The sequence below is a fragment of the Hermetia illucens genome, chromosome 1 (assembly GCF_905115235.1).
Source record: "Hermetia illucens chromosome 1, iHerIll2.2.curated.20191125, whole genome shotgun sequence".
NCBI classification, from domain to species: Eukaryota; Metazoa; Arthropoda; class Insecta; order Diptera; family Stratiomyidae; genus Hermetia; species Hermetia illucens.
The window spans coordinates 59,262,057-59,285,475 of record NC_051849.1 but is presented as its reverse complement, the minus strand read 5'-3'; the positions used below and the strand labels follow the sequence as shown (position 1 = coordinate 59,285,475).

Genomic DNA, 23,419 nt, shown 5'->3' with positions numbered 1-23,419 from the left:
TTAATGACGCTTATGTTTCTACATTTTCCTCGCAAGCGCAAAGTGCATAACCGTTCGCTTATATTTTCAAAGTCGATAACAGCAGGTTTCATTTTTTGACTGACTAAGAAACCTACTCCGAGCACATGGTTTACTAATTAGCCGCTATAATACATGGTGTTGTGACTCTTTTCCAGGTAACCGGTCCCTGTCCAACGCATCTCCTACAACGCTGTTACATCAGCCCTATATTGAGGCAGGGTACCAGCTAGCTGCTTGGCAGCTCCATCTCTGTACAGGGAGCGTTCGTTCCATGAGAAAATGCGCAAATCGTTATTCCGTTGTGGTTGCCGGGTTCGTCGTCGTGTTATCAGCCCAGTCCGAGGCTCTCGTTGTGGCTTCGTAACTTCGGTTTTCCGTGTAGGGTTGTTGGCTTTCCCCAGCTCCCAACCTGGAAGACCAGTTAGTACAATTTGTCCAGTTTTTAGGCGCGGGGCACTCGCCTTCATCCTTCTTCATCTGCAGCTTTTCGTTAAGAAAGAGCTCCACGTGAAGGTAGAGATAAGGTTTGGTAGTAAAGCTGTTGGTGTTGGTTCAGTAGGCGTTTCCCAGGTTTTATGCTCCATCGTGGATACTAATCCTCGTTTCGCCATGGGACCTATACTACCCTTTGACCACTAATTGAAGTAGCATAAGAGCTTCAAATGGAATCTCAAAAACATTAAGGTGGCGAATATTGTGTAATTTGTCACGGTATTAAATTCCGGAAGTTACAGAGCTGTTCGTCAAGCCGTTAAAAAGTTGAAAAAGGATAAGTTGAGTAAGAAACATTTCTTTAAAATTTGGAAATCGAATATAACTCTTTTGCACAGATTCAGTTGCAGGGCGATCACAACCACAGAGCATATTGAAAAATATTATGGATAAAGGGTTATATGAGTGAAAGAATGCTGAGAAATAGATATCCATAAATTGGTAGGAGGAACGAAGGATAAAGTCGCAAATTCTGGAAGCGCAGCTGAGTACATGGATATAATGAACATAAGAAAGGCTTGTTACATTGGGCGGTCGGCGGGTACCGAAGAGACTCCATTTGCATAACACTTCGGTTGGGGTTTTTTGATTACCGCTTAGCTTTGGGTACCTTATGATTTCCCAGGAGGGAGTCCCTACTAAGCCCCCTACTAGAATAAGGTAGGTAATCCAGATGGTAGATGTTATACTGAAAGTGTAAAAGACTGTTCTGAATCTTAAGCATAATGATGATCCAAGTATTCCTGAAATAAAATCACAAATCATTGAAGTTGTGCATGAAAAGTTAGCTAACAAGATCCGTTAATTAGATGCGGTCGTTTTTCAAATGAGATTATTCCCATTATTAAAGGAAAAGTTTAGTATCTCTTCAGTTCATTAAGCGAAAAACTTTGAAATGGATTAAATTGATAATTTTCATGACCACTTTATAAAGAATCTTATGGACCGCTCTATATACAATATATGAGCCAATAGTTCTTAAATTTTTAAAACGCGAAGAAAATGAAATTTTATATTTTATTCTCCAACTGGGAAAATATATTTGATTCAGCACATCTAGCAGGAAAATCACACGTACGTGGGGCACAATTGCAGTTTTAAATTATACATTTAGTGTGATAATAGCAATGAGACAAATACGTTTTAGGCACTCAAAACCACAAAATATATTTATTGGATATGTGGAAAATAGGAAATTTCAACGTTCATCATCTGAATCTGAGATAAATATCGAAATTATTTATTTCCTCTGATTTTGGCTAACTTCACCGATACCTCTCGTCTCTCTATAAATTGCACTGAATAGCCGTTAATGCAAGAAAAATTCTTAGATTCGATATCTCAGTGATTCTCAAAGTGATTCAGCGAATATTTACTTCTAACTTCACAGCATCAGTTGGTTTAATCATCACTTGTCACATTGACGTTAACACTTCATAAATTTCCGTTCTTGTTGTTGCAATTTGCGATTCGGTTCTCCGGTAGTGCTGTGGCAAATTTCAGAAATTAAGCTCAAATTAATCAATATATCATGGATGACGAGGCAGGACAACTAGATCCAAGCTTGCGGAACATCATTGAGCAGACGTCATTAAAGTGGATATTTGTCGGTGGCAAGGGAGGCGTAGGAAAGACAACATGCAGGTTGGGAACATCGGTTAAGCTTGTGGAAAACCGTGATTTCATCTCAATTTCTGATTATTGCAGTTGCAGCTTGGCTGTGCAGTTGGCAAAAGTCCGTGAATCAGTTCTTATTATTTCCACAGATCCAGCGCACAATATTTCTGATGCGTTCGACCAGAAATTCACGAAAGTTCCGACAAAGGTAGGATTCTATGGGGGGTACTATGTGATTAGAATTTTTATTTTTCTTTGTTTCTAGGTTAATGGATTCGAGAATCTTTTTGCGATGGAAATTGATCCGAACGCAGGCATTAATGAGCTGCCTGATGAGTATTTCGAGGGGGAGAATGAAGCGATGAAGCTAAGCAAAGGAGTTTTGCATGAAATGATAGGCGCCCTGCCTGGGATCGACGAGGCAATGAGCTACGCGGAAGTTATGAAGTGAGTGGTAAAGAGGGAAGAAACATTTGAGTGTGGACTTTGTCCAGAAATTTCAATTCGCAGTTTATTGAGATGCTCATCTGACATGAAGAGGGCGAGGCTTAATCAACCATAAAAACTTATACTCTGCCAATGCTATGGCGTTGCAACAATTGTTAGTATGTGTGGGTGTCTATTTAAGTTATAATCTCCCTTGGATACAATTCTGCCGGCTGAGGAGTTGTTGCAGGAAACAATCTATCGTGTATTTTATAGTATATGAACCTGTTCCACTGCTGTCCTAATATCTTCTTAAGGAGCGAACTCGCTTGACGGACATCATAATGCAGTTATTCCCCCGTCTACTGAGAACGACACGAAACAACAAATTTGGCTAACACACATTCACAATTACAACTATTTGCTGAATTCGCAAGATTACATATTACGCGCGTTTTATTTGACGCCTGCTACGACTCCTGGGTTATCTAATAGTATTTCGAACTAGCCATGGCAGTTCAAAGCCCGCAATACTATTAAACTCATTCCTCTTAAGTGTGGATCAAAACGCTCATAAAGAAATGGAACGGGAATCACCGCGGTCGCGAGCGTGACTGTTGGACACGCCAATGTGTGAGATTATCCGTTAAAACCACTCCAACATCTCCTGCCCCGTGGAACCGCTATATGATATTAAATTACATACTTTCCTGGCTGGCTTGGTCTCTTTTCTTCAATATTTGGCGCTCATAACCGCACTTTTTTCGTCTCCCCGGATTTTTGCAGTTTATATCGGATACTCCTAGGTTCTGTCATCTTTGTCATAACCTTCTTTCTGCATCGCAGCGAGGCGATTTCCGTATAAAGCTCCTATTGGCCAAATTAAATGCATTTCTTACTTCCAAAGTCACTACCACGTAATATTATGGGACTACCACTTCCTTGCGTATCCGGATAGCTGAGTGGTTAGAGCACAAGGCTATCGTATGGAAGGTCGCGGTTCAAATCTCACTGGTGGCAGTGGAATTTGTATCGTGACTTGACGTCGGATACCAGTCGACTCAGCTGTGAATGAGTACCTGAGTGAAATTAGGGTAATAATCTCGGGCGAGCGCAATGCTGACCACATTGCCTCCTACAGTGTACTGTAGTGTACCGTTACGGTCTTGAATGAAGTGCTCTAACACACTTCAAGGCCCTGATCCAATATGGATTGTTGTGCCAACGATTATTATTATTATTTCCTTGCATCAATGCATCTGGATGGCTTCGTTGGCTCTCGAAAACTGCAAGCAATTAAATGTCGTATGGGTCTATAGGCTCGCTTCGAGGATTCCCAACCTTAGACAGTAGTACTAGTTTCTGCCGTTTCCATGCTGTAGGAAATGTCACCTCGGATATACACGCCTCGAACAAAGCGAAAATGCGCGCGCTTAAGGTCCTATTCGGTATGACGTCCAGGCCGCAGCTTTACACTATAAATTTTCGGCAATCCGTCTCTGGATACTGAAGAAGTTGTTGTCGCATTGAGAGAAACCTAGGAGGAGTCAGCGTCTCATCCTTTCTCGGAACATATTCTCGTTATAATTTCAGCAAGAAATTGGGTCAGATAATCTATAGGAATAAACGGCCTTTCATTCGTCCCATCAGGTAGCAAGCTGGTCGAAGGCTGGCCAATTCCATATTCTATCAGTTGTTGTGTCTTCTACTGGGGAATATGCATCTCTAGGCGCCATGACGCGTCTCACGCTTTGATGACGCATTTTATCACATGCAAAGCATCCAATTCCTTTGCAGACTAGCCTGTTGTCCGTTCAGGCTTTGACTGTGCTGGTTTCCTGTTGTGTGGCCCCCTCCATCGTTCGAAAATCATTGAATGGTTATCGTTATGGGTGAGTCTTCGCTAATGCGACGTACCACACCAAGCGCCACCGCACCGCTGATAAAGATCCTCCTCCTTTCTGAAAGGCGCTTACATAATTAAATTACAGAATCATGGCTAATTGGGCTAAAACTTCTAGTAGACTTAGCCACTTCCTCCACTCGCGGGCCCCTTTCAACTTCGCCCCTTCTATCGAGCACACGGTTGTCTTCAAATTTAGATATATATGATACTGAGTAAAGAGTAGCAGCTGTACACACGTACACCGCCCTTACGAAGTCACTGGCAGACTGACTCATGATGCATGATGCATTGGGTTCCTTATTGCACTCGTTGATAATATGGTCTTTCTATTCATACCTTCATAGGCTTTTCTTAAACTCACAATGGATTCTTCTCCAAGGTGCTGCGATTTTAATTGTTCTTTTAAGAAAGTGCAGATTTCTCCTCTGAATATCACTTCATCGAGATCTTCGATGGTTGCCATTCTTCCCTTGATAGGACATAGCCCATCCACCACGGCTATCGGCCACCGTACACCATCCGCTAAACTCCTTACAGAACTTGCCGTGGATCCTACACTCCTTTTCTACTGTTCTGGGCAAAGTGCTCCTAGGGCGACCTGCTCGTTGGCCATCCAAGGAAAGTGGGTTCCTCTGCATGGCGTATCCAGCAGGGGAACTGTCGCCCTCCTTAACGTATGATCTATTCATTGCCGATCCCGCATTTTGATCATTTCGCCCGGGCCGACGAAGTTCTTTGTTCGAAGTAGTATCAGGCCAGCTTATACCAATGACACGTGGCAGACAAGTGTTGACGACAGAAAGAACATTAGCACGGAACAGTCTCAATTTGATCTTGGTCTTGAAAAAACTGGATTTCCAGATTTCAGACAAGACAGTGGATCTAGCGGGTCGAGCGACATCCAGTTCAATTCCACCATCAGCAGAAACGACGCTTCCTAGAAAAACAAATTGATGAACACCTTCGATTCTCTGCCTATTAATGCATATAGGAAGAGTGCGATGACCGGTCAGACTGAGAACCTTGATTTTGTTGGTGATTATATTTAGTCCGACTCTATCTATCTCTTTTTTTTTTAAATCAGCGTAGTCGAGGTATTCGAGGAAAGATGTTATGGTCCATTGAAATTGTCCACATCCTCTGGACAAGACAATGGTCCATTGAAATCCTCTGTACAAGAGAGCATGAATAACATCACCGATAACAGGAAGAAAAAATATCGGCAACAAGATGTAACGCTGGTGGACTCCGCTTTTATCTCTATTTCCTCTGAAAGTTTACTTCGGTAGAGCTCGTGACATTTGGCGTCATTATATGTCGCTCGCATAATAACTATTATTATATCCGGAATGACTCTCCTGCGTAGAGCACTCCAGATACACTCCCTGTTGTCGCTGTCGAAAGCCCAAATTGATGAAAAGCAGGCGAAGCGGAAACCTAAACTCCGCGTATTGTTTCAAATGGTCCGCCGAACGTTCGTTTAGTCAATACAGGAGAATTCAGAACGAAAACCAGCCTGCTTTCTGTCGATCAAGCTTTCGTGGCGTCCCTTGATGCACTCCAGGATTATTATAGCTATTGTCTTTGCAACAGTAGAGAACACGCAGATAACCCTCCAATTATCGCACTCAAGACGGGTATCCTTCTTTGGAATCTTAACGATCATTTCCTTTACCCACTCTCTGGGAAAGTTTCGGATTCGCAGGATTACCGTATAAGAGAAAGTAGCAGATCTACAGAAACCGCAGGAACTCCGATTAATAGCTCTGCGCGGAGATCGTGAAGGTCAACCTAGAGGATTTTTCTTCTATTAGGAGGAGCATTCCGTGCCCGCATGTTAAAATGACTGGCCCTTTCATCGACAATAGGCGAAATTTCAATGGATGTGATACAGTTAAGAGTTTTGTTAAATACTTTTTCCACTTCTTCAGCTGCTCGTCATTGTTGATGAGGAGTCGATCATTAACGTCCCTCAAAGAACATCGAATGACCACATGCAAGTTTTTTCCTGATACGGTATACAGTTCTGAAACAATTACTATCTACGGTAACTTCTGCTTTTCTCACCATCGCAATAACAGCAACAATCCCCGGTATCGGAGCTCGAGCGCGGCATGTTCGCGATGACCCGCAGTGAATAATACAGCTTTTAATTCCGTTCGTTCATCTATACGCTTCTATAATTCCGAAGTCAGCCAGATCTTTCAGTTGAAACATAACATCGCCTGTATAGATTCGTTATATTCTGCTGACAGTTTTGTCTATTCCTTTTAGGTCGAGGTCTGAATATAACAAGCACCTCTTTTCTTTCTTCTTCCTTTATGTATATGGCCTTGGCATAATCACTATTTTCGTTCCTCTTGGACTTTTTTCGCTTGCCGACACGTTCGTTCGACCGTTCTTCGGAATTTCCAGTATGTCTTTCTCCTTTTAGACACCGGCTGATTCGCTCTCCCCGTAATTTTTGATTTAGCCATACGTCAAGGGTAGTACAGTTTGGTGTTGCTTAGGTCTACCGTTGGGGCAGCATATTCTAGCTTTCAGTTAGGAGTTTTTTTTTTTAATTTCTCAAATCACCAACTAGCGTATTAAGCCAAGGTAGTTCCTCCAGATTGTAGCTGTGTTCTCTATGAGTCGTAGCGGAATTTTTCTTTTTAGACACTCCTTAATCTTTAACATTCATTGAGCACTCCTGGGGTTCCTCTCTTGCTACTTTTGGCATTTGAGGGATACCTTAGAGCTAACGAGTTTTTCCCGAATAAGTCCATTTTCTGGTCCTGGTTTTCGTATAAGCAAAGAGTGCAATTTTAATCATGTGGAATATGAAATGAAAGGTCTCAATCAGTACTTTACGTATGAGGTCTTGGGTTTGGCATTGGTTGCGAAATAGGGGAATGAGAGGTTAAAAAGCACAAACTTACAGCAATATAAGACGCTTTTTCAGAAACTAACCAACCGAAAAATTTAAATCAAATGGTGGTGATGCGTCTACATAAAATCAAAGCCCCAAAATATATTTCATTCCGATCTCTATTCAAATAAAGTTAATGAGAGTATATTATTCTCTTTTCGATTTACTGGAAAACTGCTCTTGAATTACAATCGCAATAAGGCACGACTGCGCAAAGTTTGCAAGAAATTCCATTATTATTATTATATACTGGTTGCCATTTGCCCCTTGGTGGGTTATAGCGAGTCAATCACATCTACGCACCATCGTTGGCGGTTACCTGAATTACCCTTCAGCTCACCCCGCGGCTTCATGAGACATTCGCACTCCTGGTTTACTGTTCTGCGCCAAGTGCCCTTGGGGCGACGCACTCGCCGATCATCTTGGATTCCACTGTACGGCGTGGCCCACAATGCAATTGCCGCGCCTCCTTAATGTGTGACCTATCCACTGTCATTTCCGCCTTCCAATCACATCGTGTACTAGTACCTGCCCTGAGGGCCGACCAAGTTCTGTTTCAAGGAGGGCGTAAAGCACTAAAGAAGATGGCAAGTGGTCCTCATTATACTGGGTTCTGCACATCTAAACCAAATACTAGCAAATAGCAAAATACGTTGCTAAGTTGCTTCATTTCTCGTTTAATCACTATAAAATATACGTTTAGTCCATTGCACCTAAAATTCAACTTGTGGCTGCAACTACAACTATATTTTGAATTTAACTTCGGGCTTTGTGCTTTCATGATTTCAAATTTTTAATTACTGATGTTTAGAATGCCGTATGCTTTGGATCATTATTTTTTGAACGGTCCATCTACTAACATGGGAGTTTATAAGACTGGTAGCCTACCTGAAGCGAATGGCTGCCCAAGATTTCGGGCTTCAGCAGGTGCAATAATCGTTGGCGCAACAATCCATATCGGATCAGGGCCTTGAAGTGTGTTAAAGCACTTCATTCAAGAGCGTAACGGTACACTACAGTACAGTGTAGGAGGCAATGTGGTCAGCATTGCGCTCAGCTGGTGTAAGCTTTCTCAAATTTCCAGGCCAAAAAAGCAAGAGCAATACTTTTCAACGTGGGAATTTGGGGCTGTTTAGTCGAATAATAATTCTTTGGAGTGACAATCCAATTGGACCTGCGCTTTGAAGGGTGTTAGAACACTTCATTAAAGGCAATGTGCATTATCCATTACGCAATGGTAATGGAGGGTAATATCCTAATTTACTCATTCACAGCTGAGTCGACTGGACCCGACATCCAGGTATTTTCTCACCAATTTCTTTCCGCTGCGACCGGCTAGCGCTCTAACCACTAAGTCTAGCTTGATTTGCCTTTAATGGCTAAAGAATTTCTTGATTTTTGCTTTTCAACAGAAGTCCGAAAAGTGTTCCCATCTTTTGCACTTAAACTTCCGATATTCAACACATATCGGGAAAGGATAACGTAGTTTCCGACGCACACTCATGTTGAAGAAGTCACATGTTGAACAGGTCAAGATTTCTGCCATCATCGATTTTCCGGTAATTGCGGAGGCGCAGATGAACGACGCAATTCTTCAAACAGATTTAGGGAGTTTTTTATCTTCGAATCAATGTCTAGACCTCAGACAAGAGACTAAGGGCACATATATTCCGATCGATTTCTATAAGGAAGTATTCCCCGCCGTTTTCGATTTAACACACATAGTCATCCGGACAATGAACTGGTTACTTACCACAACATATTTCTGGTCATCCATGAATAATTAATTTTTGCACCAGAATGAATGAAAAGACAGCAACCCTGTCCGATTGATAACTTCTTTTAAAATCACTTATCGGCACGAACGTGACACAATCGGCATTCTTCTTTCTGGTCTAAAGGTGTGTTTATTAAGCCGTATAAGTGTAGCAACTCGCGAGTAAATTTCAGGATACCCCGCTTGCCTCACTGATCAATGTAACTAATTATGTGTTCAGTGTCCGTCTGTTTTATCAAAATGTTAGGGGTTTGAGAATCAAGCTGGGGGCCTTCAATCTATTCCCGCTGGCTCTGCAACATCATTTTCCGCTACGACAGGGACCGCGCTGTGTCGTGTAAGTCCACTGGTGTTGAAGTCCTAATTGCAATTAAAAACCAACTCTACGCCGAAATCGTTTTTTCCTCCTCAGGCTCATCATGTGTTACGCTACGTGTCTCCCCGCCTAATTCCAACCGGTTTATTGTATCTTGTATCTATGTCCCCTGTGCTAGCCCTTCCCACCTGCAGGAAGAATTGTTTGACAGCTTGTTGGAACTGCTTACTGTCAAGTTCCTTTCCCTCCCTTTCTTCCTCTGCGGAGCGTTTAACCCGCTCAAGCTCAACTGACCTAGTCGTCCTTTCTATTCCTTCCAAACATCTCTTCCAAGCGTCAATCCACTGGTACGTGTGATCAAGCTCTTGGCATTTTTCATAAAATCCTTTTCGATCGTCTCTCCTGTTATGTCCTTCTCCTACTTGTCTTCGTTCTTACCCAACTTGGTTCACCACGGAGATCCTTAATAACAAGTTCCGGACTTCAAAGAATGACACTGACACTTGCCCATTTCAGAGCTTTGCACTCCACTGTGAAGTCGATGATTAAACTAGTGCATAAGAGATACTTGTTGACCGTCGAGGCCGCGTTTGCCCACGGTAACTTGAAATTGTTTTGGTCCCCGTCCCCTCACCCAGTCTTCCCATTCTTCATCATCATCTTTGCTGCTCCGTGTTTACTCCCACAACCACTGCTCAATCTACACCTCTCCTTAATCCGGACTGCTCCAAGTTTCTCGCCATTCCTCTCCTCATGCCTTTCTTTATTAAGTTCTTCGTTGGCTTTTGCTCCTACCTATCATACCGAGTTTCTTTTCATGGACTCGGTTAAGAAGCTGATTCTGAATGTCAGCAAATGCCAAATCTACTTTAACTCCGCGATACCAAGGCTATGCTGATTCTACAACGCCCTTATGCTTAGTTAAGCCATTAACTAGGAATTGACTTTTCTGTATATTGTCTTTAATTAAATTAATAAATAATAAATCGTATGCCAGAAAATGCAAAACTACGAAACATATTAGCAAAGAGATTGGCGGGTTCTCCCTCTCTCACTTAGCACTTTTACATAATCCATCTCGACATATTGGCCTTTTGCGAGACTCGCATTGTTTCAGGTATTACCTTACAATCTTCGATAGGTTCACGCCTGAGACGATACCTCTGAAAGATATTTCTACACAATCTTGTACTGAAGCCCTGCGAGTGACGCCGGCAATTATAATCACCGAGAAGGGAATGCATTTCGAGTCTTCCATTTTCTCGGAGTTAGGCAAACGCCACCGAAAAACTGCGTACAACCCGCAGTCAAATGGGATGCTCGAAAGATGTCACAGGACGCGAAAACCGCTATAATGATTCAAGGCGACTCTTCTTGGTCGTAAGTCCTGCCAGTCGACCTACTTGGCCTCAGGATAGCCAATCATGAAGAATTAGTTGTAAGTCCCGCGGAGCTGGAATATGGGCAGAACCTGAAACTCCCTAGCAACCCTGTACTCGACATTTGTTCGAACCTTAACATCCTCAGGTTGTTGTCTGCTGGAGGACGCAGTGCGGTAACTGAAGTCGCCGCCACTCGCGAACCACGTGAAAAAAACGTAGTCAATGTGCCTAACGATCCTCAGACGTCCTAATTAGGATGGGCGCCTCCCGAAACTCGTAGTTATGAAGGCCACTATGAAATCCTTGAGCTAGGCCCACATCATTTCATCCTCGGCTTCGAAAGTATGCTCATGAGAGTTTTCCTGGCCCAGCTAAAGCCTTTCTACCCGGAAGAAAACGCAGCGAGGAACAAGCGCAGGCGTCGCATCTGTGATTTGCGGCAGTCGAGCAATTTTTGTAACGAATGCACTGGGAAGACTACAGACGGCTGTGGCTCCAGTCTTAAATATTTTGACAGTCACATTTTTGTCTCAATCAAAGATTTTAAGTGAAAAAAAAATTTACAACAATGGATTGATACGGTTGATGGTGACCTGAGAGCCTCCCGATTCCTCCCAGACTAAGCCTATGACCGAGAAAATTGGGCACTCGATTTAGACAAGCCAACTCGCTACTAAACAGGACATAGGCTAAACAAAGAAGAGGTGATCTACGGAGCATTAGAATTGATTCTGGTGCCTCGAATACCGTTTCTGAATTTACTTTGTTTTTCCGTTATACATAGTAGAAACCATAAGTCAATGCAATTTATTTTAGCTGCATAGCTAATGGGGTCGATTTTTCTTTGAAATGCTAAAGCCTTTATCAGTGACCTCCCCCATTGACAACAAGTTGGCACAACTCTAGGGCGCCGAGGTTCAGTGAAAAAATTAGCATTTAATGTCAGTAAATGCCACTCGATGAATTACTTGTTCAAATTCTCTTTACTTCCCCCAACATCCTCCTATTTGAGCTGCTCCTTGGGTTTTCCTCTTTCCCTAATTTTAAGTATAAGATTGGTTGTCTTTTTTTCCTTTTTTGAAGCTTTTTTCATATGCATTTTTTCGTTAATAAATTATAAATTGACCGCATCGGAAGGTAGGGGGCACAGTTGTTCCAATTGATTTAGATTTTTGGTATGAGAACTGGCCTTTGAACTTTCAATACTTAATTTGAATTTAATGTTCAATTCCAGATTAGTAAAGGCAATGAACTTTTCCGTTGTGGTATTTGATACAGCACCAACAGGACACACTCTAAGACTTTTGTCCTTTCCGCAGGTAAATTCGATTTTTATTTTTTTTTATTCATTGCTCTTACTCTATATAAAATTTCATCACAAATAGGTCGTCGAAAGGGGTCTCGGTAAATTGCTCCGATTAAAAATGAAAGTCGCTCCCTTCATTTCCCAGCTTGGTGCCTTATTTGGTATGCAAGAATTCAGTGCGGATGCACTATCAGCAAAGCTAGACGACATGCTGAACGTTATACGACAGGTTAATGATCAATTCCGAAATCCAGTAAGCATACAATTGTCGATGACAATGCCAGGTCACTTCGTTAATAACTACTTCTCTTTCAGGACGAGACAACTTTTGTCTGTGTGTGTATAGCAGAATTTTTATCCCTTTACGAAACGGAACGTTTAGTACAAGAGTTAACAAAGTGTGGTATTGATACGCATAACATAATTGTTAATCAATTGTTGTTTAAGAAAGCAAATCAGGCACCGTGCTCCATGTGTCAGTCACGGTATAAGGTAATGCGAAGATATAAGCAAAGTCGAGTATAGCCTTATTAATGCAACTTCCAATTCCAGGTGCAAGGAAAGTATTTAGACCAAATAGCCGATTTATATGAAGACTTCCATGTTACAAAGCTGCCGTTACTAGAGAATGAAGTACGGGGTGTCGAGAGCGTTAAGAAATTCTCCGAAAACTTAATTAAGCCCTACTCCCCTTAAATGTTGAACGTAACGTTTCATCACTTGGCATTCGATTCGACTGATGGCTGAGTAAATTGCATTTCAATGCGTATGTCATGGCTCTTCTGGAAAAATGAAAACCTTACATAATAATGATCCACTTTTTTGTATAAATTAAGGGAAGGAAATAATTTACCGCAATAAAACAACGATAGAATTTGAAACTTAATTTTTTATGGTTCCTTATAAAGTTCTCCAGGTTTATTGACCTTCATAATTTGTTTGAGATGTACTTTATAATGCGCACGCACATGATCATTTCTCTTAAATTCTTTGTGGCAGATATTGCACTTAAACAGTTTTTGGGTGGAATGCGTCACTAAGTGGGTATTCAAATGAGATTTTTGTTTGAACTTTTTACTGCATATTCCACACTCGTGGCATTTTTCCCCGGAGTGAACTTTTAAATGTTTATTATAGCTATTTTTGGACAGGAACGTCTTTGTGCAAATGCTGCACGTATTTTCTATCTTCAGCGAATGAATATTCAAATGGTCACGAAGATGGGCGTTCGTAAAAAATGATTTATCGCACTCAGTGCAATTGAATGGGCGTGAGCCTAAGTGACTTCGCATATGGACTACCAAATTGCCTTTGAGCGTGAATACCTTTCCGCAAATCTCACATTGATGAGTTTTCTCCTTAGAATGTACCAAAAGGTGTTTTCTCAAAGTGCTCAGATGGGAGAATTTTTCATCGCACTCTTTGCATTTGTAAGGCTTTTCGCCGGTGTGCACTCTAATATGGCGTTGTTTATTGCATGCTTTCGAAAATGTTTTGTGGCAGAAGTCGCACTTTAGGGTCTGTACTTTGCTATCGTTTAAGTGTTCATATGTTGTCTTTTCACACAATTGAGGGCGATGTGAAGATTTTGAGGCATTTTTTTTGCAATGAACGATGAAGGCTAAAGGATTCTCTGCGTGATTCCTTTTGAGATGAATATCTAAAGTTGTACGTTTTAAAAATTGAAGAGAGCAATGTTGGCAACGGTATTTCGTCTCTAATACGCAGTTTTGCACTGAACATGAGCTATCTTGGAAGACATCTGCACAATCGATTGTTTTTAAATTATTTTGTTCCATTATATTCGTAGTGAACTGCTTTGCACCATTTTTGAGGATTAAATATTTATCAAGAAAGTGTTTAACTATATTCAGTTGAATCGTGTAACGAATCTTAGGGAAGACATCTTTTCAGCTGGTAAGGAGAGAGAAATGGAGAAGCATTCAAAGCGTGCAATAGACTTGGTTTTAATAAGAATTTTATTAGGAATATAATCAAATGATAAAGAGAATAGCCATCGGTATAATTACAAAGAATCCCAATAAAGTCAAAAGAATTAAATAAATAAATAAATCATAATTGTGTTCCTGAGATTGAAAACCTATAATATTACCAGCAACATTGTTCATATAGGAAAGCACTTCTCGTGGCTCTACTATGAAATAAAAATCTGGGATTGGGCGATATTTTCGTCGAAATGTTCTCCTCTGCTGCTTTGTTTTCACCATTATGGTATCCCAGCATTGTTGGTGTCAGTGAGAGGTTTGTAGATTTCTGCAGCTTCTACTGTCTCGTCATTTGCGACATTCTGCTCGAGGAGAGAGTCAGTCAATCAACAATGTACACTTAATTAAATCGATCACATCGCGGTTACCAGTAGATTTAGGAGTTCTCTTCTATATGTGGAAAACAAAAAAGGCGCGGACATTAGCCTCGAGCGAGATCATCACTTAATGGTCTCGCGCTTTCGCTTACGTATTGTGTCCGCATCTTTTCGAAGGGGTGGAAAGCGCGACCCCAGAAGCTAAACACGGTCCACTTTCCGGACTCAGTTTGAAAATGATCTTGACTTAAGATGTAGGGCAATACTTCACCACCCCTCTCAACTGTATAACATCCGGTGACGTTTATGGATAAAATGGTTAGTCACTTTATCATGCAGATGCAGATATTGCTCCTCCGAACAAAAATGAAGTAATCTGGGCCATTAATGCACTCAAGGGGGGGAAAATCTTTAGATTATATGGGAATTTAAGATCTTTCCGAGAGAGTGGAAGAAGGGGATGGCCGTCAGGGTTCCGAAAAAAGGCGCCTGTCTTAGTTGCGACCAATGGAGAAGTATTTTCATGCTTGCTATCGTAGCAAACATATCGACTAAAATTATCCTGGAACGCTTAAAGGCTTGACCGGTAAAGACCCGGTTCCATTCTGGCTACTCCTGCACTGACCACACCAGCAGTTCGGGTTAATTAGGATTAGTGTGTGGAATCTAGATCACCGCTTCACCTGCTCCTCGCCGATTTCGGCAAAGTTTTCGGTGACGTGGACAATCTGGAATGCTCTAAATAGGGGGCATCCCGGAGAAATTAACAGCTGTATCAAGATAAAATTTCATAGGAATTTGAAGTCGAAAGCGCCTTGTACGGGAACTTGAATAGACCAAGTAAAGGTATAAACTTTCCTCAAAGACCTTGAGTACGTTGATGGCATCTGCCCATTCGCTCCCCGAGTCACAGAGCTTAATCAAATGGGTCTAAATTTGGAAAGAGAAGCAAGCAGAATCGAACTGAACTGCTTTAACGGGCAGAATATCGGGGGTGTCGATCAAAATCTTGATAGTATTGTTTCTGCCGGTGGTGACAGCAAGGTTGATATAACCCGACGTATTAACCGCCCTTGCTGCAAATACCTCAACACCAACATCAAGTTGAGATTGTTCTGTGCCAATGAATGAAGCAGCATATGGGAAGTGACCACCACTGTTACTCAAAGGCTCTGAGTCTTCGTTAGTACGTCATCGGGATATTCTGGCCTCTGGTTTACGGCTACGACCTTTGGCTATTGAAAACGAAGTAGTGATTGCTTTCTGGAATGTGTGCACGCTCCTTGACAAGGGTTCGAGAGTCCGCAGAATGCTTGCTTTTTCCAACTCGAGGGAGAATTCCAATGATATAAGCTTAACATGTGGGATTTTGTAGTAGAATACTCTTATCCCTCTTGCGACGATGTGCTTTTGTACTCTGTAAAGCCGAGTAGCAGCAGACACGAATCCGGTGTCGAATGGTTACTGAGTATGAGTAATATGAGTATGCTTGACTCGGCCGGGAAAGTGCTCGAGAAGCTCATCAGCAGTTAAAGCGATCCGCGCTGCCGGAGACTTATCCCCAAGGTAGTTCGGGTTCAGAACAGGGAGATCCACAGCAGATGCTGTTATGGGGGTCGTGGATGCGGTTCATCGAGCCGAAGCACACAGCCGCCGATCTAGACGAATAGTGCACCTCATAACGCTTGATGTCAGAAATGCCTTCAATTCCGTAAGATGGACAGATATTCTAGGCACATTAGAAAATTCATTTCACGTGCCAAGCTATCTCTTGCGGATATTGGGGGATTATATGAGAGACCGCCCCCTGCTCTATGAGACGCTAGAGGGCCAAAGGAGGATGGAAATCACGTCGGGAGTAGCACAAGGATCCTATGATACAGGGTGCGGCAGCATAACTTCCTTTTTTAAAATGCGCGCCACTCAGTTATTTGATGTCATAGCGGAGCGCTAGTGGTCTCGTTCAAGAGGGGATACTGTAAAGTTTTGTCCCGACACGGTTCAGTCGCTATCATGCGTTGGAATAGTGAGGAGCGTGCCTTTGCTGTTGAGGTTTACTTTTCAAACGGATGTTCGCTTATTGCAACACAGCGTACATTTCGCAATCGCTTTAATGTAGCCCCGTTGGCTTCCATCCCAGACCGCAAATCAATTCTTACATGGGTCACTACATTCAGACAAGCTGCAAGTGCGACACAAGGAAGAACTGGAGTCCCTCGGCCCGTTAGATCATCTGAGAACATTGAAGCAGTCATTGTTGCGATCGCCACGGCGTTCTGCGCGCAAACACGCATCTGCCCTTTAACTATCCGATCGTTCTGTGAGAAGAATTGTTCGTGATGATCTTCATTTTCATCCCTATAAGATGGCGATAGTGCAGGAACTTTCAGAACGTGACTTCAATTCTCGGATGAACGCGTGTGAGCTTCTTCTTGATTTCGTTCCCGAGGGTGCTATTGTTTTTTTTAGCGATGAAGCCCATTTTCATTTGTGTGGGTCGGTTAACAAACAAAACATGCGCTACTGGGCTGACACCAACCCTCGAGAATTGCATCAAAAGCCTTTGCATTCACCCAAAGTCACAGTGTGGTGTGCAATTTCCTCAGCTGGAATTATTGGTCCCTGGTTTTTTGAGGAAAATGAGGTTACATACAATAGTTTTTATTGAGTTTTGAAAAAAGGAAGTTATGCTGCCGCACCCTGTAGTTTGCTGAGACTCGACATGCCCAAAGAGTCGCGCTTGGTTGGTTATGCAGACGACGTTGAGGCACTTGTTGCCGGACGCACTGTTGAATAGGCGTAAAGCAGACTTGGCATGTTGATGCGACGGGTAAGCGGATGGATGATTCAGCCTTGCGCTGGAAAAAAATTGAAGTAGTCGTCTGGACCAGAAGGAGAATCCCGATCCTGCGTACCATATCGATCGGCGAGTTGACTATAGAGTCAAAACCAACTGTTATTTAACAGGTTTAATGCTCGACTCGAAGATGAGCCATGACAATTTAGACCCGTGGTCGAACCGAACGTACAGTGAGATTGACTACTTCCTTACCCAACTTCTAGTTTAGTTTAGTTAAATGGGGGGAGCCGCAGCTCCGAGCACTCAGGCCATTATTAGGCCCATTGTACTATTCCCGTAAGTTGCCTATTCAATGGCTTCCCGCCTACGGTGTTCGCAGGCTTTAGCGAATCTGAGAACATTCTCAAGAGGCAGAGAGTGTGCAGATTCTTCATTGAAGAAAACCTTGCCAAGGTGTCTTCGTCTGAGATCAGAGGATGCCGGGCAGCTGCATAAAAAGTGCAGGGCTGTCTCCTCCTCCTCCTCACACTGGCTGCACACAGCCGAAACCACTACCCCAATCTTTTCCATATGGTAGTTTAAGAGGCAGTGTCCCGTCAAAAGCCCTACTAGGGTTTTCATGTCCCACTTCTTAAGGGACAACAAAAATGCCGCTCTAGTGGCCCTAGGCTCCTTCACAAGGATTTTCGCTTGCCGGCAAGAGTCCAAATTTCTCCACTCGGTTGCGTGAATCCTTGCAATTTCACCTTTTAGAGTAGACTTGACAGTAGATGGTCGGATTCCAAGAGCTGGTTCTGGGCCCACCATTGTGGATCCAGACCCTCGGCGAGCCAGTCTATCAGCCCCCTCATTACCGGCGATGTTAGAGTGCCCCGGCACCCACATCAGGAATGTTTCGTTCAGTCGGCCAAGTTTCAGCAGCACCTGATGACAACTCCACACCAACTGGCTTGATATGTTGTTGCCATCTAGCGCTGATAATGCCGCCCGACTGTCGGAACAGATTCGAATGGTGCGACCCCTCCATTTTTGTCGCAGACATTCTTCTGCTGCCAATGAAATGGCATATATCTCCGCCTGGAATATGGTCGTCATTTTTCCGAGGGGTCGGGCCTGTTCTATAATCGGATTCTCCGAGAACACGCCTGCACCCGATCCATCCTCCGTGACTGACCCGTCGGTGAAGATTATTAGGTCTGTAATCTGAAAAGACTCATGGCCACTTGTCGACCATTCTTCTCTTTCGGTGATTACGACAGTGTATGTCTTGTAAAGACGAATCTGGAAACCATATGATCGGTCGGCATCAGGCCTACCGGATGTTTTTCAAGGAATTTCCATATAGACGCATGCCCGTTGGATTGGCCGCCTTTCCACGCCCCAATGGTATCGAGCCTATATGCGTCGTTGGCTGCTTTCCGTTTCACCTCCAAGTGGATGGGGGGTAAATTTAGGATGGCTTCAAGTGCCGCAGTCGGCGTAGTACTCATTGCTCCAGTAATACTTAGACAACCAAGTCTCTGAATCTGCGTTAGCAGCTTCCTGCTGTTAGCAAAGTTCAGTCTTGGCCACCAGACGATGCATGCATACATCAAAATGGGTTTTATTATGGATGTATACATCCAATATATCCGTTTAGGTGAAAGTCCCCAGGTCTTACCTATCGCATTCCTACAGCACCAGAGCAATCTGCAGGATTTCTGGTATTGTTTCTGGATATGATGCTTCCACGTTAACTTGGAGTCGAAATGCACTCCTAAGTACTTGACTGTTTGTGCCAGCTGGATTTCCGCCCCTGCTAAGGTGGGTAGCGTATAGCTGCCCCACCTGACGTTCCTAGTGAACATAACTAGTCCAGTCTTTCTAGCGTTCACCGTGAGTCCATTGCGGAGGCACCAGCTGTGGATTACATGCAGAGTTGCATTCAAGCGGTCACATACTGTGTCCGCAAACTTGCCGGTAATTATTACGGCTAGGTCGTCGGCAAATGCTTGCGCGAAGACTTTTTTGTCCTCCAGGAGCCACAGCAGGGCATCCATCACCAAGAGCCATAACAGTGGAGAGAGAACCCCTCCCTGTGGGCAGCCCCTGAGACATCCTGCTTCAATAGACTTCTGGCCGACCGATATGTGGATTTTTCTCCACTCTAGCATGTGAAGGATCCAACTGATTAGCAGCGGTTCGATTCCGTGCTGTCTTGCCGCATCACAAATTGCCGCAAATGAGGCATAATTGAAGGCACCTTCGATGTCCATGAATGCGCCTAAAGCGTATTCTTTATCGGACATCGCCTTTTCAATTTTTGCCGTAAGTTCATGGAGTGCTGTCTCCGTGGATTTGCCCTTCTGGTAGGCGTGTTGCCTATGGTGAAGTGGCCATTTAGGAATGTGTGTATCCCTTATGAACCGATCTACTAATTTTTCTAGTCCTTTTAGCAGAAAGGACGTTAGGCTGATCGGTCGAAAGCTTTTTGCGTCTGTGTAGGTGGGTTTTCCTGGTTTGGGAATGAACAACACCTTCACATCCCGCCATATAATTGGAATATAAGCGTGTGCTAGGCATGCCCGATATATATTCCGAATGTGTCGACCCAGGGCATCCATTCCTTCTATTACTAGCGCAAGAATGATGCCATCCGGACCTGCGGATTTATATCTGTGAAACGAGTTAAATGCCCATTTCACTCGCTCCAGTGATACTACTTTGCATGCCAGATTCCAATCTCTCGGTTGAGGGCTGTATGCACCTGTTGGCCCCGAGATTAGATTTTGGATGCTGCCTGGGAAGTGTACTTCAAGCAAATGATTTGCCGTTTCTTCATCGCTTTCTGTGTACTTCCCATTCTGTAAACGTAAATAACTCAGTTTCTGGCTACGTTCTTTGACCAGAATCCGCTTCAGCTTTGAGGTTGCCTCAAGAGAGTTAGTCTCTTCGCAAAAGCGTCTCCAAGATGATCGTTTAGCCGATCTTATGCTCTTCTTTAGAGCCTTCTGTGCCTCTTTATAGCGATTCCAGCTAGTGCTTGATTCGCCCTTCAGAGCACGATTAAGGAGCATCCTTGTCGTTCTCCTCTGTTTTTCCAAATCCGAGTTCCACCATGGTGTTTTACCCTTCTTTGGCATCTTGAGTGGACAGCTTTCTTCGAAAGCTTCTCTCATGCTAGTTGTGATCATCTGGGTTGTCTTCTCAATTCCAGCAATGGATTTGATGCGCCTCCCAGGGATCGTAACTCGGGCGTTCAATTCTGTTTGATACATTACCCAATCTGTCTTCCTCGATTCCGATCCATGCCCATAACGAAATCAATGCGTCTGCGATCCGAGAGTGTGATATCGTTTGATACTCTCCACTCTCCGATCAGAGCCGCGATGTCAGGAGATGCCACCGTGATGTCGATGACCTCTCGCCTGACCACGTTGAAGAAAGTGGGTTCATTACCCACATTTAGGATCTGCAAATCGGTTCCTACTAGATACTCCAGTAGTCTCGATCCTCTTGCATTGATGTTCAAACTTCCCCAGCATATGTGGTGAGCGTTGACATCACATCCTGCTATTACCCCCATGCCTCTACTTTTGGCAACTTCTAAGTGAGCATGGAGGTTTTCAGTCTTACCTGCACAGGATTGGGAAGGCGCGATCTCCTGATTGTGTGTTCTGTAATGGAGTGGCGGACGACGCTGAACACACCTTTTTCTCTTGCGAGAGGTGGAACGGTTTTCGTCAGTAGCTTTAAGCAGACACGGGGGAGCTCTCTCCAGACAACATTATCAGAGAGATGCTGAAGAGCGCTGGCAGCTGGAATCGTATTGCGCATTATGTTCGGTCTTTTCTTATTGCGAAAAATATTGAACTCGATCGGCGGGGGGATCGAACGGTAAGGGGTTTCCTGAACTGACAACTAACTTCCTCCACATCCCTTCCGTTGGTGAAAGGAATTCCCTGACTTGAAGGCTCCCAAAGCCGGGAGAGCCTGAGGGCTAGTCCGAAGCAGCGTGTCAAACGGTTCCAGGCTAGTTCCCTGATGACAGGGAGGTGTTTAGTTGGTAGTCCGACAGCGCACCGTTGCGGGAGTCCAACACTCTGTGCGTAAACGCATTCACCTACTCTACTCCCAAAAAAAGAAAATATATAGTGGAGAAGGATGCTTTCTATGAGCAATTACACGCAGTTCAGGAGAGACGTCCTAAAGGTGACATTGTGATCGTGATGGGTGATATGAATGCCAAAGTAGGCTTTGACAACACCTTGCTCAAACATATATTGAAGAAAGAAGAAGAAGAAAGAAGAAGAAACGATAATGGTGGGAGGTTTGTGGATTTCTGCAGCTTTCACCGTCTTGTCATTGGTGGAATATTGTTCCGTGTTGTCGGTAAGGTCGGTTGGGTTTTAACTGATCACCACCGTACGAGCGATCAGATTGACCACTTTGCGACCAGCAGTAGATTTAGGCCTATTTCAGCTTACAAAAATTGTTCCGCTCGAAACGTCTCACCATAGGGTGAAAGCTCTTACTGTACAAGACAATGATCTTGCCAGTCCTCATGTACTCCTCGGAGACTGGGTTCTTAGCAAGAAGAATTGCGAACTCTTGGCCGCGTTCGAGAGAAGAATCCTCCGAAGAATTGTTGGCCCCCTACATGAGAATGGCCGATTCCGTAGCCTACATAGCAACGAAATCTATGAGTGATACCAGGACCGTCAGGTTGTGGACAAAATCCGGCTCAATAGGTTACGGTGGGTAGGTCACTTAATCCGTATGGATGAGGATGATCCCACCCGGAAAGTCTATAAGGGCAATATCTATGGTAGAAAAAGAAGACGAGGCAGACCTTGCCTAAGATGGAGCGATGGCGTAGGTCAGGAGGCCAGACACCTTTCAGGGATATCGTATTGGTGAACCTCGGCGCAAAACCGGGATGTCTGGAGTTCCTTATTAAGGCAGGCCTAGACCGGATACCGGTTGTTGCGCCGTTGATTATAAGTAGAGGCGCTGATATCGGCATCGAATGTTATCATTATCTGATGGTCCTAATGCAAATCATCATCAGTTTGGGTTCCGACATAAACACGGTACACAACATGCATTGAACTATCTTGATGAGATCAGTATACCAGTAGACAACGTCAATAATGAACCCACGGTAGCAAGTGCATTGAACTTAGAAAAGCCCTTTGAGTTCGTATGCTAAAACGGACTCATATATAAATTAATTGACTATGAATTCCCTATCTCGAATATTATGCTTACTATAAACTTCTTCGAAGATAGAAATTTTTATGTTACCGTGTCAAATGAATACTATGTAGAGTATGTCGATTGCGCCTTGATGGTTTTCTTATGTATGCGATAGCAGAACGGCGTACATATGCCATGCATTTCTTTCACCATACAAATTCAAGCAATCTGCCGGGAGACGAACCTCCTGTATGTAGTCTTCTTGAGTACAACCATGAGAGACATGAAATATTTGACAAAGCAGAAGTTTCCACAATTATCAACGTGCAAAGGTGCCACATTCAACATGAGAAAAACCCGAAGGACAAATAACCAGTGTGAAAACTCAAGGAAACGCTAGAGGTATTCAATAGACGAAGGTAGCATATTACTGCTCGAATTCAAGAACTGGAGGACGCGAATTTGTTTTTTTAACAATGAAATCAGCATAAATGCTTTGATATCAACTTTTGAACGAAAAATCGATATCACTTTGTTTTCTTCCAGAAGGTCCTTAAAATAATATCTGCCGTAAATGTGTGTATGCGTTTTCCGTTGTCTTTTGCTTGACTTTAAAAATAATTAACATTAGACGCTTGAATAGAAAAATAATAAATTAAGGAAGGCGTGAAAAAGTAATAAAAGAACGGAATAAAAGCCAAACAAAATGGGAGAGCTCAAGGTGATAAATTATCATTCAAATTACTTTGAGAACAGTCGTAATCATACTCAACATCGCATCCTTTTCAGATTCACTCTCGTACACTTTTGTTTAGAACAAAACTCCAATGACCATGGAATTATGAAAATCAGAACAATTCACTTCCGCAATCGATGACGTATGAGCATTCGTTTCTGATTAGGGCACAATTACAGCGGTTCATTTGTTTGTAAACAATGCAACGCTGCGAAGAAGGTCGTCGAT

The 23,419-nt window shown here is 43.2% G+C and overlaps 2 protein-coding genes across 2 annotated transcripts; one reads left to right on the top strand and one right to left on the bottom strand.

Annotated features, from left to right (window-relative positions):
- Positions 1-1,921: 1,921 nt before the first annotated feature.
- LOC119661612 (ATPase ASNA1 homolog) lies at positions 1,922-13,035 on the top strand. Its single transcript, XM_038071029.1, has 7 exons — positions 1,922-2,157; positions 2,221-2,338; positions 2,396-2,577; positions 12,083-12,167; positions 12,234-12,407; positions 12,470-12,646; positions 12,707-13,035. The coding sequence occupies exons 1-7, from the start codon at positions 2,045-2,047 to the stop codon at positions 12,848-12,850; spliced, it is 993 nt and encodes a 330-aa protein (XP_037926957.1). The 5' UTR covers positions 1,922-2,044; the 3' UTR covers positions 12,851-13,035.
- LOC119661613 (zinc finger protein 525-like) lies at positions 13,029-23,333 on the bottom strand. The gene is made up of 2 exons (XM_038071031.1): positions 23,201-23,333; positions 13,029-14,068 (listed from the first exon to the last, which is right to left on the bottom strand). The coding sequence occupies exon 2, from the start codon at positions 13,951-13,953 to the stop codon at positions 13,045-13,047; it is 909 nt and encodes a 302-aa protein (XP_037926959.1). The 5' UTR covers positions 13,954-14,068; positions 23,201-23,333; the 3' UTR covers positions 13,029-13,044.
- Positions 23,334-23,419: the final 86 nt, after the last annotated feature.